The 21340-nt window shown below is 38.2% G+C and overlaps 1 protein-coding gene across 1 annotated transcript in view; it reads left to right on the forward strand.

The window, feature by feature from the left end:
* Positions 1-953: 953 nt before the first annotated feature.
* crmp1 (collapsin response mediator protein 1) overlaps positions 954-21340 on the forward strand; it is a 30662-nt gene continuing 10275 nt past the window's right edge. The window contains exons 1-10 of the mRNA XM_062027278.1: positions 954-1506; positions 7693-7781; positions 7839-8023; positions 8093-8257; positions 13636-13697; positions 13779-13859; positions 15711-15779; positions 15852-15972; positions 16052-16208; positions 18895-19036. Coding sequence (XP_061883262.1) covers positions 1150-1506; positions 7693-7781; positions 7839-8023; positions 8093-8257; positions 13636-13697; positions 13779-13859; positions 15711-15779; positions 15852-15972; positions 16052-16208; positions 18895-19036 — 1428 coding nt within the window. The 5' untranslated portion in view covers positions 954-1149. The remainder of the gene's footprint in view (positions 1507-7692; positions 7782-7838; positions 8024-8092; positions 8258-13635; positions 13698-13778; positions 13860-15710; positions 15780-15851; positions 15973-16051; positions 16209-18894; positions 19037-21340) is intronic.

Consider the following 21340-nt stretch of genomic DNA (forward strand, 5'->3'; position numbering starts at 1 on the left):
GTAGGCTAATATAGACACTTACATCATGTGTTGTCTTCATTATAACACTTATATAAGACGTTTAAAATCATTTTGATAGTAGGCTAATATAGACACTTACATCATGTGTTGCCTTCATTATAACACTTATATAATACTTTTAAAGTAATTTTGATAGTAGGCTAATATAGCTAATATAGACACTTACATCATGTGTTGCCTTCATTATAACACTTATATAATACTTTTAAAGTAATTTTGATAGTAGGCTAATATAGCTAATATAGACACTTACATCATGTGTTGTCTTCATTATAACACTTATGTAAGACTTTTAAAGTCATTTTGATAGTAGGCTAATATAGACACTTACATCATGTGTTGCCTTCATTATAACACGTATATAAGACTTTTAAAGTAATTTTGATAGTAGGCTAATATAGACACTTACATCATGTGTTGCCTTCATCATAACACTTAAAATAGACTTTTAAAGTCATTTTGATAGTAGGCTATATAGACACTTACACCATGTGTTGTCTTCATTATAACACTTATATAAGACGTTTAAAGTCATTTTGATAGTAGGCTAATATAGACACTTACATAATGTGTTGTCTTCATTATAACACTTATATAAGACTTTTAAAGTAATTTTGGCTAATATAGCTAATATAGACACTTACATCATGTGTTGCCTTCATTATAACACTTATATAAGACTTTACATTTTTTTGCGGCACCAGACAGATTTGTTTTTTGTATTTTTGGTCCAACATGGCTCTTTCGACATGTTTGGGTTGCCGACCCCTGCCCTAGGGGATTTGTTGCTGCAGATTGTCTGCATGAGATAATATAGTAGTAGCAGACAGTCCCTGCAGATGTGGGTTAAAAGATGACACGTGCTGTGTAATCCTCTCATTACGCATCACCCCCACTTTGGACGCTGGGTGAGAGACAAAGGGACAAACGGTATAACCAGATAGCTTTGCACCACTAAAGAGAAAGAAGCGCATCATTTTTTTTTTAAATTTATTATTCCTGTGCGTGCCTGCAGGAACGGGAGGCGGTGCCGTGCGTGCGTGTGACCCGCTTACATCTCTTTATCATCGCCGGTACTTCCATCCTCTCCCTCCCTCCCTCCCTCTCTCGCCGCGCACCAGGGCGACAATGTCGGACTGCAGGAGGCAGTGGAACCGCGAGGACGAGCTGCCGGTCTACCTGGCGGGACCCATCGCCGCCGGGCCCAACCAGCGCAAAAGCTTCGGCATGTTCAGCTCCGTGGAGGGGGCGTTCGAGAGCAAGACCATCGACCTCGACGGCTACGCGGTGGGCGCCAGGAAAGGCGGCCGCACCCCGAGGAGTGGCAGCCGGGAGAGAGTGCTGGATCTGGGCGACGGCACCACCGGCAAGGCCGCGGATGGCGCATCGGACCCGCCGTCACTGCAGGCCACCTCCCCCGGGGAGGGAGAGGCTTCCCGGGTTGAGACCGGATGTGCTCCGGGGAGGGAACACACACATGAAAAGGTACCGGAGTCCAATTCCCACACATGTACCGTGTTAATATTAATTTATGCACAAATAAGCAGTGCAATTTGTATTTTTTTAAAGACATTTTTATGATATAACAGACATTTTATTTTTGTCTGCCCAAAATGCGCAATGACGCACCGTTGTGGTGCTGAAGTGGACAGCGACCGTGCGCAGACGCTATTGTTGTGTGTGTGTGTGTGTGTGTGTGTGTGTGTGTGTGTGTGTGTGTGTGTGTGTTCTTGTATTTCTACTCTTCTTGAGACACCAAGAAGGAAAAGTAGCTTCCATATGAGGAGGTGTGAACAAGTTAGGACCGAAATCATGGTCTCAATACGGAAAACCGTTGCATCGAATGGAGAGCCAAATACTAGAGTCCGTGAACATTGCTCCAAAGTCAGGATTTTTAGTTGATTTTATGTGCACACAAAAGTACAACAAAAAAATAACTAAAAGCTTACCTTTTTTATATTTGCATAGTATGTATATATTATTAATGTTGTAAATAAAAATATTTATATATCTAGAAAGGCTGGTCTTAAAGAGGTAGGTAACAAATACAAAAATGTGTGTGTGTTCTTGTATTTCTACCCTTCTTGAGACACCAAGAAGGAAAAGTAGCTTCCATATGAGGAGGTGTGAACGAGTTAGGACCGAAATCATGGTCTCAATACGGAAAACCGTTGCATCGAATAGAGAGCCAAATACTAGAGTCCGTGAACATTGCTCCAAAGTCAGGATTTTTTGTTTGTTTGTTGCCAAAATTAATTAACATAAATAAATAAATATGTATATAGAGACATACTGTATAATAATGAAGATTAAAAACCAATTACATATAAAAAATAAAATTAACCAAAATCAGTCTTTTTCTCACAATGTGTCGACTTTTTTCTTATGAAATTGGAAACAATTTCTCGTATTCTTTCTGTTTCTGTAATATTGCAATATTTTCTCGGAAAATTATAACTTTTTTTAATGTAAAATTATTACTTTTTAATGCAAAATGGTGACATTTGTCATAAAAAAAATTATTTTGTTGTTTTTGTAAAATAGGGAAATCTTTTGAGTAAAATGATGACTTTTGTCATCATTTTGGCAAGTAAAATTCGAACTATTGTTATGTTATTGCCAACATTTTAAAGTTTTCTTATAAAATTGTGACTTTTGTCGAGTAAAATTATGACTCTTTTCATAAAATTACCAAAATTTTAAGGTTTGTAAAAACTGCGACTGTTATTGAGTAAAATTCCAACTTTTATCATAAGATTGCACAAATGTTCCATTTTTCTTGTACAATTTTGACTTGCGTTGAGTAAAATGACGACTTTTATTATAATACTGCCAACATTCTAAGTTTTACTTGTGAAATCGTGACCTTTTTCTTGTGAAATTCCAACTCATTTGTCACAATAAGCTTTTTTATATGTGCACAGTATGTATATATTATTAATGTTGGAAATACTAATCTTTATATATCTAGAAAGGCTGGTCCTAAAGAGGGAGGCATTTTTCAGAAGTCTCAAGAAGGTAATAAATACAAGAGTGTTTGTGTGTGTGCGTGTGTATATGTATGTGTGTATATGTATGTGTGTGTGTTCTTGTATTTCTACCCTTCTTGAGACACCAAGAAGGAAAAGTAGCTTCCATATGAGGAGGTGTGAACAAGTTAGGACCGAAATCATGGTCTCAATACGGAAAACCGTTGCATCGAATAGAGAGCCAAATACTAGAATCCGTGAACATTGCTCCAAAGTCAGGATTTTTTGTTTGTTTGTTGCCAAAATTAATTAACATAAATAAATAAATATGTATATAGAGACATACTGTATAATAATGAAGATTAAAAACCAATTACATATAAAAAATAAAATTAACTAAAATCAGTCTTTTTCTCACAATGTGTCGACTTTTTTCTTATGAAATTGGAAACAATTTCTCATATTCTTTCTGTTTCTGTAATATTGCAATATTTTCTCAGAAAATTATTCCTTTTTTTAATGTCAAATTATTACTTTTTAATGCAAAATGGTGACATTTGTCATAAAAAAAATTCTGGCTTTTATCACAATATTGCCAATTTTTTGTTGTTTTTGTAAAATAGGGAAATCTTTTGATGACTTTTGTCATCGTTTTGGCAAGTAAAATTCTGACTATTGTTATGTTATTGCCAACATTTTAAAGTTTTCTTATAAAATTGTGACTTTTGTCGAGTAAAATTACAACTCTTTTCATAAAATTACCAAAATTTTAAGGTTTGTAAAAACTGCGACTGTTATTGAGTAAAATTCCAACTTTTATCATAAGATTGCACAAATGTTCCATTTTTCTTGTACAATTTTGACTTGCGTTGAGTAAAATGACGACTTTTATTATAATACTGCCAACATTCTAAGTTTTACTTGTGAAATCGTGACCTTTTTCTTGTGAAATTCCAACTAATTTTTCACAATAAGCTTTTTTATATGTGCATAGTATGTATATATTATTAATGTTGTAAATACTAATCTTTATACATCTAGAAAGGCTGGTCCTAAAGAGGGAGGCATTTTTCTCAGGTCTCAAGAAGATAAGAAATACAAGAGTGTTTGTGTGTGTGCGTGTGTATATGTATGTGTGTGTGTGTGTGTGTTCTTGTATTTCTACCCTTCTTGAGACACCAAGAAGGAAAAGTAGCTTCCATATGAGGAGGTGTGAACAAGTTAGGACCGAAATCATGGTCTCAATACGGAAAACCGTTGCATCGAATAGAGAGCCAAATACTAGAGTCCGTGAACATTGCTCCAAAGTCAGGATTTTTTTTCTTGATTTAATGTGCACACAAAAGTAAACATTGACAGGTGCAAAATGAGGGTGGTCCCAAAAAGGAGGGATTTTTTTCAAATTGACTGTGTGTCGGTTTTAAAAGTGCTCCCCCTCTGGTCAACACATGAAATAACAAGTGTGTGTAAGAAATTGAAATGCACCTCCTTTGGCCAAAATATATTTAAAAAAAACATTAAATACATATTTATATAGAGATATACTGTAATAGCTTGAAATAATGAAGATTGAAAACCAACTAAAAACTAAAATTACAACAACAAAAAAATAACTAAAAGCTTACCTTTTTTATATTTGCATAGTATGTATATATTAATAATGTTGTAAATACAAATATTTATATATCTAGAAAGGCCGGTCCTAAGGAGGAAGGTAACAAATACAAGAATGTGTGTGTTCTTGTATTTCAACTCTTCTTGAGACATCAACAAGGAAAAGTAGCTTCCATATGAGGAGGTGTGAACAAGTGAGGACCGAAATCATGGTCTCAATACTGAAAACCGTTGCATCGAATAGAGAGCCAAATACTAGAGTCCGTGAACATTGCTCCAAAGTCAGGATTTTTTGTTGGTTTAATGTGTATACAAAAGTAAACATTGACAGGTGCAAAATGAGGGTGGTCCCAAAAAGGAGGGATTTTTTTCAAATTGACTGTGTGTCAGTTTTAAAAGTGCGCCCCCTCTGGTCAACATATGAAATAACAAGTGTGTGTAAGAAATTGAAATGCACCCCCTTTGGCCAAAATTAATTAACATAAATAAATAAATATGTATATAGAGACATACTGTATAATAATGAAGATTAAAAACCAATTACATATAAAAAATAAAATTAACTAAAATCAGTCTTTTTCTCACAATGTGTCGACTTTTTTCTTATGAAATTGGAAACAATTTCTCATATTCTTTCTGTTTCTGTATTATTGCAATATTTTCTCGGAAAATGATTACCTTTTTTTCATGTAAAATGATTACTTTTTAATGCAAAATGGTGACATTTGTCATAAAAAAAATTCTGACTTTTATCACAATATTGCCAATTTTTTTGTTGTTTTTGTAAAATAGGGAAATCTTTTGAGTAAAATGATGACTTTTCTCATCATTTTGGCAAGTAAAATGCTGACCATTGTTATGTTATTGCCAACATTTTAAAGTTTTCTTATAAAATTGTGACTTTTGTCGAGTAAAATTACGACTCTTTTCATAAAATTGTCAACATGTTAAGCTTTTCTTGTCAAATTCCAACTGTTGAGTAAAATTCCAACTTTCATCATAATATTGCACAAATGTTCCGTTTTTCTTGTACAATTTTGACTTGCGTTGAGTAAAATGACGACTTATTATAATACTGCCAAAATTCTCAGTTTTCCTTGTGAAATTGTGACCTTTTTCTTGTGAAATTCCAACTCATTTTTCACAACAAGCTTTTTTTATATGTGCATAGTATGTATATATTATTAATGTTGTCAATACACATCTTTATATATCTAGAAAGGCTGGTCCTAAAGAGGGAGGCATTTTTCCCAGGTCTCAAGAAGGTAACAAATACAATAATGTGTGTGTGTGTGTGTGTGTGTGACGATCTTGACAGTGTGGTGGCGCTGCAGTGCACCTTTTCTCCGTGCACGTGCACACGTCCCCCAAACTGTCAGGTGCGTGTGTTTCACCGAGCGCGCTCACGCCGAGACCGGGTTGCGCGCGCGTTTGTGTGTGTGTGTGTGTGTGTGTGTGTGTGTAGGTGTGTGTGTGTGGGGGGTGCGATAACAAAGGGGTGCGGACGGAGTCACCGGGAAGCGGGTGTAAACACACACCCCCCGCGGGGAGAGGAGCATGTCTGCCAGCATTTGCCAGGAGAACAAGCTCCATGTGAGGGTAAGAAAAGCAGGAAGGCTCCTTCAAATCCCTGGAGGAGATTAAATTCTTAGCAAGGAGGTAATACTGTGCTGTGTAGGCCTCATTATATATACATACACATATATGTATATATATATATATACATACACATATATATATATATATATATATATATATATATATATATATATATATATATATATATATATATATATATATATATATATATATATATACGAACTTGCCGGCCTCACATACACATTATAACACTTATATAAGACTTTTAAAGTAATTTTGATAGTAGGCTAATATAGACACTTACACCATGTGTTGCCTTCATTATAACACTTATATAAGACTTTTAAAGTCATTTTGATAGTAGGCTAATATAGACACTTACATCATGTCTTGCCTTCATTATAACACTTATATAAGACTTTTAAAGTCATTTTGATAGTAGGCTAATATAGCTAATATAGACACTTACATCATGTGTTGTCTTCATTATAATAATAATAATAATAATAATGGATTAGATTTATATAGCGCTTTTCTAGGCACTCAAAGCGCTTCACAGAGTGAGAACCCATCATTCATTTTTACAACTCATTCATTCATCATTCATTCACCGGTGTGAGCGGCACCGGGGGCAAGGGTGAAGTGTCCTGCCCAAGGACACAACGGCAGCGATTTTTGGATGGTAAGAGGCGGGGAGCGAACCTGCAACCCTCAGGTTTCTGGCACGGCCGCTCTACCCACTACGCCATACCGCCCCATTATAACACTTATATAAGACTTTTAAAGTCATTTTGATAGTAGGCTAATATAGACACTTACATCATGTGTTGTCTTCATTATAACACTTATATAAGACTTTTAAAGTCATTTTGATAGTAGGCTAATATAGACACTTACATCATGTGTTGCCTTCATTATAACACTTATATAAGGCTTTTAAATTCATTTTGATAGTAGGCTAATATAGACACTTACATCATGTGTTGCCTTCATTATAACACTTATATAAGACTCTTAAAGTCATTTTGATAGTAGGCTAATATGGACACTTACATCATGTGTTGCCTTCATTATAACACTTATATAAGACTTTTAAAGTCATTTTTATAGTAGGCTAATATAGCTAATATGGACACTTACATCATGTGTTGCCTTCATTATAACACTTATATAAGACTTTTAAAGTCATTTTTATAGTAGGCTAATATAGCTAATATGGACACTTACATCATGTGTTGCCTTCATTATAACACTTATATAAGACTTTTAAAGTCATTTTGATAGTAGGCTAATATAGCTAATATAGACATTTACATCATTATATCACTTAAATAAGACTTTTTTGTGGCTCCAGACCGATTACTTTTTTGTATTTGTGGTCCAATATGGCTCTTTCAACATGTTGGGTTGCCGACCCCTGGCTTCGACCGTACTACCAACATGTGGTCTTGCAATCATTTACTAATCCATCTTTTGCTCCTTCTTTCAGAGCGAGAAGCTGCTGATCAAAGGAGGACGTGTGGTCAACGACGACCAGTCTGTCTACGCAGACGTGTACATCGAGGATGGACTCATCAAGTACGGAACGTCACACACGTTCTCCCACATGCGAGTACTAATATTTCAAACATGCAGACAGGTAGGAGAGAACCTGGTCGTTCCGGGTGCCGTGCGGGTGATCGAGGCCAACGGGCGCATGGTGATACCCGGGGGGATCGACGTCAACACTTGCCTGATGAAGCCTTACCTGGGCGTGCGCCCGGTGGACGACTTCCTCCAAGGCACCAAGGCGGCGCTGGCCGGAGGCACGACCATGATCAGTAAGTCCGCAGTGGCAACACCAACGCGGTGGTGCGTCCTTTGGACCTCTGACCCCCGTCCCTCCGCAGTCGACCACGTGACCCCCCAGCCCGGGGACAGCCTGCTGGAAGCCTTCGAGGTCTGGCAGAGAGCGGCGGACACCAAGGCGTGCTGCGACTACTCCCTCCACGTGGACATCCCTCAGTGGAACCACACGGTCAAGGAGGAGTTGGAGCTGCTGGTGCAAGAGAAAGGTGTGTCCACATCCACCTTTGTACAAAAAGTTGTCACCTTGTGTAAATGGGAAATAAAAAGAGAATACGATGATTTGCAAATCAGTCCATCTTAGATGAGCTCGGGCGGCGTTTCTGGGTGTTGTTGATAAATGGCTTTGGCTTTGCATAGTGGAGTTTTAACTTGCACTCACGGATGTAGCGACAAACGGTAGTTGCTGACAGTGGTGTTCTGAAGTGTTCCTGAGCCCATGTGGTGATATCCTTTACACCAGGGGTCACCAACCTTTTTGAAAGCAAGAGCTACTTCTTGGGTAGTGATTAATGCGAGGGGCTACCAGTTTGATACACACTTAAATAAATTGCCAGAAATAGCCAATTTGCTCAATTTACCTTTAACTCTGTTATTATTAATAATTAATGATATTTACACTTAATTGAACGGTTTAAAAGAGGAGAAAACACGAAAAAAAAATGACAATTAAATTTTGAAACATAGTTTATCTTCAATTTCGACTCTTTAAAATTCAAAATTCAACCGAAAAAAAGAAGAGAAAAACTAGCTAATTCGAATCTTTTTGAAAAAATTAAAAAAAGAATTTATGGAACATCATTAGTAATTTTTCCTGATTAAGATTCATTTTAGGATTTTGATGACATGTTTTAAATAGGTTAAAATCCAATTTACACTTTGTTAGAATATATAACAAATTGGACCAAGCTATATTTCTAACAAAGACAAATCATTATTTCTTCTAGATTTTACAAAACAAAAATTTTAAAAGAAATTCAAAAGACTTTGAAATAAGATTTAAATGTGATTCCACAGATTTTCTAGATTTGCCAGAATAATTTTTTTTGAATTTTAATTGTAAGTTTGAAGAAATATTTCACAAATATTCTTCGTCGAAAAAACAGAAGCTAAAATGAAGAATTAAATTAAAATGTATTGATTATTCTTTACAATAAAAACAATAAATTTACTTGAACATTGATTTAAATTGTCAGGAAAGAAGAGGAAGGAATATAAAAGGTAAAAAGGTATATGTGTTTAAAAATCCTAAAATCATTTTTAAGGTTGTATTTTTTCTCTAAAATTGTCATTCTGAAAGTTATAAGAAGCAAAGTAAAAAAAAATTATAAATTTATTTAAACAAGTGAAGACCAAGTCTTTAAAATATTTTCTTGGATTTTCAAATTCTATTTGAGTTTTGTCTCTCTTAGAATTAAAAATGTCGGGCAAAGCGAGACCAGCTTGCTAGTAAATAAAAAAAATTTAAAAAATAAAGGCAGCTCACTGGTAAGTGCTGCTATTTGAGCTATTTTTAGAACAGGCCAGCGGGCTACTCATCTGGTCCTTACGGGCTACCTGGTGCCCGCGGGCACCGCGTTGGTGACCCCTGCTTTACACACTGATGTCGCTTTTTGATGCAGTACCGCCTGAGGGATCGAAGGTACGTAACATCATGGCTTACGTGCAGTGATTTCTCCAGATTCTCTGAACCCTTTGATGATATCACGGAGCGTAGATGGTGACATCCCTAAATTCCTTGCAATAGCTGCTTGAGAAATGTTGTTCTCAAACAATTTGCTCAGGCATTTGTTGACAAAGTGGTGACCCTCGCCCCGTCCTTGTTCGGGAATGACTGAGCATTTCATGGAATCTACGTTTATACCCAATCATGGCACCCACCTGTTCCCAATCAGCCTGTTCACCTGTGGGATGTTCCAAATAAGTGTTGGATGAGCACCCCTCAGCTTTCTCAGTCTTTTTTGCCACTTGTGCCAGCTTTTTTGAAACACGTGGCAGGCATCGAATTCCACATGAGCTAATATTTGCAAAAAATATCTCAGTGTGAACATGAAATATCTCGTCTTTGCAGTCTATTCAATTGAATATAAGTTGAAAAGGATTCGCAAATCATTGTATTCTCTTTTTATTTACCTTTTACACAACGTGACAACTTCACTGCTTTTGGGTTTGGTATATCAGAGTGTTGGTTCTGCAAGAACCAACACTCGGTCCATTGCATTATCCCTATGGTACTTTCTAAAGAATTTTTAAAAAAGTACTATACTTCCTTTAAAAAATACCTGTACTTTTTTTTTATGGACATGACGGCGTGCCGTGGTGACATTGCTGATAATACGAGTCAACACACACACACACACACACACACACAGAGCACTTACAAGCAGAAACAGTGTGGAGAGAGAAAAAGGAAAATGGACGTATTTGGCCTAAAAAAACTAACGATAAAGGTGAAGCTATACACACTAAAACGTCGCCCTGCAAGCGATGTTCTAAAACACCGGTACCGGTCCGTGATGTATTTGCGACCGGGCCGCACAGAAACAATAATTAATTCATAAACCACCACTTTTTTTCCGACTTAACTTTCGCCTGTCCCTCTAAACCGGGGGTCGGCAACCCGCGGCTCTAGAGCCGCATGCGGCTCTTTAGCGCCGCCCTAGTGGCTCTCTGGAGATTTTTCAAAAATGTATGAAGAATGGAAAAAGATGAGGGGGAAAAAATCTATTTTTTGTTTTAGTATGGTTTCTGTAGGAGGACAAACATGACACAAACCTCCCTAATTGTTATAAATCACACTGTTTATATTAAACATGCTTCACCGATTCGAGTATTTGGCGAGCGCCGTTTTGTCCTACTAATTTTGGCGGTCCTTGAACTCACCGTATAGTCTGTTTACATGTAGAACTTTCTCCGACTTTCTAGGACGTGTTTTATGCCACTTCTTTTTCTGTCTCATTTTGTCCACCAAACTTTAAACGTTGTGCGTGAATGCACAAAGGTGAGTTTTGTTGATGTTATTGACTTGTGTGGAGTGCTAATCAGACATATTTGGTCACTGCATGACTGCAAGCTAATCGATGCTAACATGCTATTTAGGCTAGCGATATGTACATATTGCATCATTATGCCTCATTTGTAGGTATATTTGAGCTCATTTAGCTTCCTTTAAGTCATCTTAATTAAATGTATATCTCATGATACATGTAATATGGCTTTTAATTTTTTGGGGCTCCTGACAGATTTGTTTTTGTATTTTTGGTCCATTATGGCTCTTTCAACATTTTGGGTTGCCGACCCCTGCTCTAAACACACCGATAAGCTTGTTAATAGATGTTTTATATCAACTCCTTTATTATAGTACACGGGACAATGCACATTAATGGACATATAACATGTGAATGTGCCAGATTGTAGCCAAAGGCTAATTTTAAACATACATACATTAAACCGTTCACTGGTGGGAAAAAGATTGGGGGAACCCTGCTCTAAAACATAGCTAGCTTGCGGCTACCGTTCCACCACGATGTTTTAGCTACTTCTAAATCACTAATCCTCACCTCCGTGGCGACAAATAAAGTAAGTTTCTTACAAGTATCATTATCACTGCAGGACGAGGAATAGCTAGTAGGAGGATACAATAGCACACCGCTAACAGCAAGCTAGCACTCTTCAATGTAAACAAATGATCTATTCAAATATGGACTGTAACGATACCAAGTACAAGAGCTAGTCAATACTACTGTCGACGAGGTTTTCGCAGCTTACTGCGGGGTTCGTTCTCCCGAAATGCAGACGGACCAATCCGGACATGGCGTGCAGGTAGGAACATGATTTAAAGGCCTACTGAAATGATTTTTTAAAATTTAAACGGGAATAGCAGATCCATTCTATGTGTCATACTTGATCATTTCGCGATATTGCCATATTTTTGCTGAAAGGATTTAGTAGAGAAAATCGACGATAAAGTTCGCAACTTTTGCTCGCTGATAAAAAAAAGCCTTGCCTGTAGCGGAAGTAGCGTGACGTCACAGGAGCTAGTATTCCTCACAATTCCCCGTTGTTTACAATGGAGCGAGAGAGATACGGACCGAGAAAGTGATGATTACCCCATTAATTTGAGCGAGGATGAAAGATTCGTAGATGAGGAACGTTACAGTGAAGGACTTGAGAGGCAGCGATGGACGTATCTTTTTTCACTCTGACCGTAACTTAGGTACAAGCTGGCTCATTGGATTCCACACTCTCTCCTTTTTCTATTGTGGATCACAGATTTGTATTTTAAACCACCTGGGATACTATATCCTCTTGAAAATGAGAGTCGAGAACGCGAAATGGACATTCACGGTGACTTTTATCTCCACGACAATACATCGGCGAAATGCTTTAGCTACGAGCTAACGTGATAGCATCGTGCTTTAACTGCATATAGAAACAAAAGAAATAAACCCCTGACTGGAAGTATAGATAGAAAATCAACAATACTATTAAACCGTGGACATGTAAATACACGGTTAATGCTTTCCAGGCTGGCGAAGGTTAACAATGCTGTGCTAACGACGCCATTGAAGCTAACTTAGCAACCGGACTGCACAGAGCTATGCTAAAAACATTAGCTCTCCACCTACGCCAGCCAGCCCTCATTTGCTCATCAACACCCGTGCTCACCTGCGTTCCAGCGATTGGCAGAAGGACGAAGGACTTCACCCGATGCGTTTGGCGGCCCGGAGACGTAGGAAGTCAAGGTGAAGTCGGCGGCTAGCGCTCCAACAAAGTCCTCCTGGTTGTGTTGCTGTAGTCCGCTGCTAATACACCGATCCCACCTACAACTGTCTTCTTTGCAGCCTTCATTGTTCATTAAACAAATTGCAAAAGATGTCCAGAATACTGTGGAATTATGAAATGAAAACAGAGCTTTTTGTATAGGATTCTACGGGGTACCATAACTTCCGTTACTCGGACTTCGTCACGCGCATACGTCATCATACCGCGATGTTTCAGCCGGATATTTCCCGGGAATTTTAAAATGTCACTTTATAAGTTAACCCGGCCGTATTGGCATGTGTTGCAATGTTAAGATTTCATCATTGATATATAAACTATCAGACTGCGTGGTCGCTAGTAGTGGCTTTCAGTAGGCCTTTAAATAACGCCTCTGATTAGTGCTCAGGAAGCAGGTGAGCGGGCGAACACTAATCAGAGACAGGTGGAAATAATAAGTAACCATGGTAACTAAAACAAACAAGGGTGCACAAAAACAGGAACTATGGAGTTCAAAACTAACAGAAAATAACAAAACCGGTTACACGGATCATGACAACTACAATGATTACATCAATATTTTTGATTATCACAAAATCTTTCGTAATTTAGTATTGTTGATAAAGTGAAGAACTACGTCCCTGGACACAGGTGAACTTTAAAAAAAAAGTATTTTGAAAAATATCGAAAAGCATCAAAAAACATTTTGGTACCGGTACAAAAACATCTGAGACCGATTTAGACACAATTTGGTACACGGTCATCTTAAAGCAAAAGCATTGCTCTCATGATGCCATACCAAGTTCATGGTGTCCACCTTTGTCAGGTATCAACTCCTTCCAGGTGTACATGGCCTACAAGGACGTGTACCAGCTGACCGACTCTCAGGTAGTCCTCCCAAGAGCAACATGTGGTTCAAATGTGTCAGTCTGACCTGTCATTGACGAGTGATGTCGGTGGCTCTGCCAGCTGTACCAGGCATTCTCCTTCTTGAAAGACATTGGCGCCGTGGTGTTGGTTCACGCTGAAAATGGAGACCTGATTGCTCAGGTAAGACTCCATTCCCTTTTCTCTCCGAGAACAACTGCTTGCCAGCGCTCTATGTGGAATATATTTGCCTGCAGTTTGTACAAACCCAGCAGGCACAAGACATTGATACAACGTGGATTAGACAGTCATGCCCTACAAAAACGACTTTGAAACAACATTGAAAAATAGTTGTAAATGTCTATTGAGATAACGTTGGTGTTCAACGTTGGATCCACCTTGTCGGTTGGGAAATTATTAGATTTCAACGCTCAAATCAACGTCACAACCTGACATTGAATAAACGTCGTCAAAAAGCATGTTGTTTCAACGTTGTATTTGTGTTGTAGAATATTGGTTGGAAAATAACCACATTTTAATGGTCAGATCAACGTCAGAACCCAACATTGAATAAACGTTGTCAAAAAGCATGTTGTTTCAACGTTGTATTTGTGTTGTTGAAAATTAGTTGGGTGAATGACCAAAATTCAATGGTCAAATCAACGTCGGAACCCAACATTGAATAAACGTGGTCAAAAAGCATGTTGTTTCCACGTTAGGTTTGAGTTGCCCAACGTCAGAACCTGACATTGAATAAACGTTGTCAAAAAGCATGTTGTTTCAACGTTGTATTTGTGTTGTAGGATTTTGGTTGAGATATGACCAAAATTCAATGGTCAAATCAACGTCAGAAGCCAACATTGATTAAACGCTGTCAAAAAGCATGTTGTTTCAACGTATTTGTGTTGTAGAAAATTGGTTGGGAAATGACCAAAATTCAATGGTCAAATCAACGTCACAACCTGACATTGAATAAACGTTGCTAAAAAGCATGTTGTTTCAACGTTAGGTTTGAGTTGCCCAACGTCACAACCTGACATTGAATAAACGTCATCAAAAAGCATGTTGTTTCAACGTTGTATTTGTGTTGTAGGATATTGGTTGAGATATGACCAAAATTCAATGGTCAAATCAACGTCAGAACCCAACATTGAATAAACGTTGTCAAAAAGCATGTTGTTTCAACGTTGTATTTGTGTTGTAGAAAATTAGTTGGGAAATTACCAAAATTCAATGGTCAGATCAATGTCAGAACCCAAACATTGATTAAACGTCGTCAAAAAGCATGTTGTTTCCACGTTAGGTTTGAGTTGCCCAACATCAGAACCTGACATTGAAAAAACGTCGTCAAAAAGCATGTTGTTTCAACGTTGTATTTGTGTTGTAGATTATTGGTTGAGATATGACCAAAATTCAATGGTCAAATCAACGTCAGAACCCAACATTGAATAAACGTCGTCAAAAAGCATGTTGTTTCAACGTTGTATTTGTGTTGTAGATTATTGGTTGAGATATGACCAAAATTCAATGGTCAAATCAACGTCAGAACCCAACATTGATTAAACGTTGTCTAAAAGCACGTTGTTTCCACGTTAGGTTTGAGTTGCCCAACGTCAAAACCTGACATTGAATAAACGTCGTCAATAAGCATGTTGTTTCAATGCTGTATTTGTGTTGTAGAAAATTAGTTGAGATATGACCAAAATTCAATGGTCAATGTCAGAACCCAACATTGATTAAAGGCGGGGTACACCCTGGACAAGTCGCCACCTCATCGCAGTGACCTTGGTGTCCTCAATGCTAGTTACGGCCATGGTTACTTAAGAGTCGATTCGTCATAAAACTGACGCAGAGTCCTAAAGACCTCGCAGGTAAAAGTGTAATTCGGGTGCGGATGATAGAACAGCATGTGGCTACCAGGAGCACAGGTACAAAGTTGTTCTTACATCCTGTGTAAACTTACATTGGATGGTAGAATAAAAAGCTGCCAGTACAGTTACAAGATGTCCTTTAAATATATTTTTTCCCCTTCAGGAACAGAGCAAAATCCTTGGGATGGGCATCACTGGACCTGAAGGCCATCCTCTGAGTCGTCCTGAAGAGGTACATTATCTGTCCACTAGTCGCTACCTCGCCAACCGCAACCCAGTCCTGACCTGTCCCACCTTCCCGTAGGTGGAGGCGGAGGCCGCATTCCGTGCCATCACCCTCGGCAACCGTGTCAACTGTCCCGTCTACATCACCAAGGTGATGAGCAAAAGTGCCGCCGACACCATCGCCCAGGCCCGCAGGAAAGGTCTCGCTTTTTTACGCAACCCTGAGTGAAGTCAAAGTCTCCACGGCGGCGAAGCAAATCTGTCATTTTTGTTTCCCAGGCTGTGTCGTTTTTGGGGAGCCGATCACAGCCAGCCTGGCCACCGATGGCTCCCATTACTGGAGCAAGAGCTGGGCCAAAGCCGCTGCTTATGTCACCTCGCCTCCTTTGAGTCCGGACCCCACCACCCCGGACCACCTCCACACTCTTCTGTCCTGGTAGGACCTTTAAGCGGTTTCATCAGCAGGTGTTTTCTGTAGGCTGCGTTCCCAATTTTGTTTATAGGGCTCTGAATCTTTAAGCACCCTGGGGCGGTATAGCTTGGTCGGTAGAGTGGCCGTGCCAGCAACTTGAGGGATCCAGGTTCGATCCCCGCTTCCGCCATCCTAGTCGCTGTCGTTGTGTCCTTGGGCAAGACACTTTACCCACCTGCTCCCGGTGCCACCCACACTGGTTTAAATGTAGCTTAGATATTGGGTTTCACTATGTAAAAGCGCTTTGAGTCACTAGAGAAAAGCGCTATATAAATATAATTCACTTCACTTCCCCACACCATTCGATTCTTTGGGGTAACGAATCCATTCAGAATCAATTCTCCATTCAGTATCAATACTTTTTTTTATTTTTTTTTAAACATTCGATGCCAGTTCTATAATCAACTTAATTCCTCCATTAAATAAAAAAACAGCTCTGATAAATTTCTATATTACTTAAAAGAAAAGTGGTTTTATTGAATAAAATCCTACCCAAACATTTAATAAAGTCAGCAGATATACTGTAGATCATCTACATCAACTATAGGATTTGTCTAAGTGTCAGAACAGGACGAATACAAAAAAATTAAAATTAAAATTAAAAAAAAAAAAAAAAAAAAAGATTATTATTATTTTTTTTATTTTTATTGATTAAGAATCGTTACAAGTAAGTAGTGTTGTAACGATACTAATATTTTGTTACCAGTACTAAAAATTATTTTGGTACTTTTCGGTACTTTTCTAAATAAAGGGGACCACTAAAAAATTGCATTATCGGCTTTTTTTTAATAAAAAAATCTTAGGGTACATTACACATATGTTTATTATTGTAATTTAGTCCTTAAATAAAATAGTGAACATACTAGACAACTTGTCTTTTCGTAGTAAGTAAACAAACAAAGACTCCTAATTAGTCTGCTGACGTATGCAATAACATATTGTGTCATTTTGTCTACATTATTAAGGACAAGTGGTAGAAAAGGTATTATTAATCTACTTGGTCATTTACTGTTAATATCTGCTTACTTTCTCTTTCAACATGTTCTATTTACACTTCTGTTCAAATGTAATAATCACTTATTCTTCTCTCCGAAAGGAGGGAGAAACAACGGCTATAAAACGTCTTCACTGTTTCTGATATAGAAAAATGGTTAACAAAATTATCACTCCAAAAATTGAGAAAAAGAAGGAACTGTAAGAACAACTGAAACTCACCACTTGGACTGCAAAACGATACAACCAAAAAATCACTCTGCCGAAGAGGAGAAATGGAAACTCAAAATACCAACAAGGGAATTCAGGATCAAAAGCGAGACGAGACAAGGCTTGGGCATGATGCTGGAGATGCACGAGACAACGAGACACTCTGCCACGGAACAAAGGGAGACGCGGACTATAAGACACATGGGGGCGACGGGGAACAGGTGGAAACGATCAGGGATCAGGGGATGTGTCAGCAAAATTGTATGTAAATTATCAAAAAACTTTCTGTTCTCTGAGTTCCCAGTGAACAGACAAGAGGCTGTCTTTGTTGCACCAAGCCAAAGGCTTGGAAAATTCCACTGTGTACGATGGGAGGCGACGGGAGGGGTTATCTATTTTGATCCAAGACCTGCCCAAGCTCGATGCAGGACCAGTCCAAGCCTGAGGCATCTTTTTCTTTTGTGTTAATGTGACCGAAAACAATGGCTGTGTACATACCCCCCCCCCCCCCCCCCCCATTCCTTTAGAAACAGCTGTTGTTATGTAAACAGGGAAAGTCCAAATGTAAAATCTTTCGCCAGAGCGTGCTGAAAGACTGTACAGGTAGATAGGACATGGGTGACACAGGTAGGTAGGACATGGGTGACACATGTAGGTAGGACATGGGTGATACAGGTAGGTAGGACATGGGTGATACAGGTAGGTAGGACGTGGGTGATACAGGTAGGTAGGACGTGGGTGATACAGGTAGGTAGGACGTGGGTGATACAGGTAGGTAGGGCGTAGGTGACACAGGTAGGTAGGACGTGGGTGACACAGGTAGGTAGGACGTGGGTGACACATGTAGGTAGGACGTGGGTGACACATGTAGGTAGGACATGGGTGACACATGTAGGTAGGACATGGGTGACACATGTAGGTAGGACATGGGTGACACAGGTAGGTAGGGCATGGGTGATACAGGTAGGTAGGACATGGGTGACACATGTAGGTAGGACATGGGTGACAAAGGTAGGTAGGACATGGGTGACACAGGTAGGTAGGACATGGGTGACACAGGTAGGTAGGACATGGGTGACACAGGTATGTAGGACATGGGTGATACAGGTAGTTAGGACGTGGGTGATACAGGTAGGTAGGGCGTAGGTGACACAGGTAGGTAGGACATGGGTGACACAGGTAGGTAGGACATGGGTGACACAGGTAGGTAGGACATGGGTGACACATGTAGGTAGGACATGGGGGACAAAGGTAGGTAGGACATGGGTGACACAGGTAGGTAGGACATGGGTGATACATGTAGGTAGGACATGGGTGACACAGGTAGGTAGGACATGGGTGACACAGGTAGGTAGGACAGGTTCTAGTCTTAATACTGTAAGTGGATGTGAGATCCTTCCAGAAGTCAACAGTCTTCTAACAGGAGTTGTGCATCATGTTGATACAGCGGTGACCTGCAGGTGGTGGGCAGCGCTCACCGCACATTCAGCACCTCTCAGAAGGCCATCGGGAAGGAGGACTTCACTTTGATCCCTGAGGGCACCAATGGAGTGGAGGAGAGGATGACTTTTGTTTGGGACAAATCGGTGGTGAGCACAAACTAAATGTGTGTGTTTGTGTGGACTGTAGCATGTTCCTCTACATAGTGGAACACACGCAGCATGAATGTAGACCTACAATATGTTCCTCTACATAGTGGAAGATAAATAGCATAAATGTAGATCTACATTTTGTCTACATAGTGGAACACATGTAGCATGAATATAGATCTACAATATGTTCCTTAACATAGTGGAACACATGTAACATGAATGTAGATCCACAGTGTGGTTCTCTACATAGTGGAACACATGTAGTATGAATGTAAATCTACAGTTTGTTCCTCTACATAGTGGAACACGTATAGCATAAATGTGGATCGACAGTATGTTTGTCAACATAGTGGAACACATGTAGCATGAATATAGATCTGCAATATGTTCCTCTACATAGTGGAACACGTGTAGCATAAATGTAGATCTGCAATATGTTCCTCTACATAGTGGAACACGTATAGCATAAATGTAGTTCTACAGTTTGTCTACATAGTGGAACACATGTAGCATGAATGTAGCTCTACAATATGTTCCTCTGCATAGTGGAACATAAATAGCATAAATGTAGGTCTACAGTTTGTCTACATAGTAGAACACATGTAGCATGAATATAGATCTACAATATGTTCCTTAACACAGTGGAACACATGTAACATGAATGTAGATCCACAGTGTGGTTCTCTACATAGTGGAACACATGCAGCATGAATGTAGATCTACAATATGTTCCTCTACATAGTAGAAGATAAATAGCATAAATGTAGATCTACATTTTGTCTACATAGTGGAACACATGTAGCATAAATATAGATCTACAATATGTTCCTTTACATAGTGGAACACGTATAACATAAATGTAGTTCTACAGATTGTCTACATAGTGGAACACATGTAGCATGAATGTAGCTCTGTAATATGTTCCTCTACATAGTAGAAGATAAATAGCATAAATGTAGATCTACATTTTGTCTACATAGTGGAACACATGTAGCATGTATATAGATCTACAATATGTTCCTTTACATAGTGGAACACGTATAACATAAATGAAGTTCTACAGTTTGACTACATAGTGAAACACATGTAGCATGAATGTAGCTCTACAATATGTTCCTCTACATAGTGGAACATAAACAGCATAAATGTAGGTCTACAGTTTGTCTACATAGTGGAACACATGTAGCATGAATATAGATCTACAATATGTTCCTTTACATAGTGGAACACATATCGCATAAATGTAGTTCTACAGTTTGTCTACATAGTGGAACACATTTAGCATTGATATATATATCTACAACATGTTCCTTTACATAGTGGAACACATGCAGCATAAATGTAGTTATACAGTATGTTCCTCTACATAGTGAAACACGTTTCACATAAATGTACATCCTTCACATAATGCAACACATGTAGCATAAATGTACATCTAAAATATGTTCATCTACATAGTGGAACACATGTAGCATGAATGTGAGATATGCTATATGTTCCTCTACACAGTGGAACATGTGTAGCATAAATGTAAATATATATTATGTTCCTCTACATAGTGGAACATATATAGCATGAGTGTAGATCTACAATATGTTCCTTTACATAGTGGAACATATATAGCATAAATGTAGATCTACAATAAGTTTATCCACATAGTGGAACACATGTAGCATAAATGTAGATCTACAATAAGTTCCTCTACATAATGGAACACATGTAGCATAAATATAGATCTACAATAAGTTCCTCTACATAATGGAACACATTTAGCATAAATGTAGATCTACAATATGTTCCTCTACATAGTGTAACATATATAGCATAAACGTAGATCTACAATATGTTCCTCTACATAGATTGTGTTTTTATTTTCTTTATTTCCTTGGTAGAAAATAGTTTCATATGTGATTATGTATTATAGGACATAATAGAAATAGTTTCATATGTGATTATGTATTATAGGACATAATAGGAATAGTTTCCGATTAGATTATGTATTATAGGACATGATAGAAATAGTCTCATATATGATTATGTATTATAGGACATAATAGAAATAGTTTCATATGTGATTATGTATTATAGGACATAATAGAAATAGTTTCCGATTAGATTATGTATTAAAGGACATAATAGAAATAGTCTCATATATGATTATGTATTATAGGACATAATAGAAATAGTTTCATATGTGATTATGTATTATAGGACATAATAGAAATAGTCTCATATATGATTATGTATTATAGGACATAATAGAAATAGTTTCATATGTGATTATGTATTATAGGACATAAT

This window comes from Entelurus aequoreus, linkage group LG18 (assembly GCF_033978785.1).
Source record: "Entelurus aequoreus isolate RoL-2023_Sb linkage group LG18, RoL_Eaeq_v1.1, whole genome shotgun sequence".
Classification (NCBI taxonomy): domain Eukaryota; kingdom Metazoa; phylum Chordata; class Actinopteri; order Syngnathiformes; family Syngnathidae; genus Entelurus; species Entelurus aequoreus.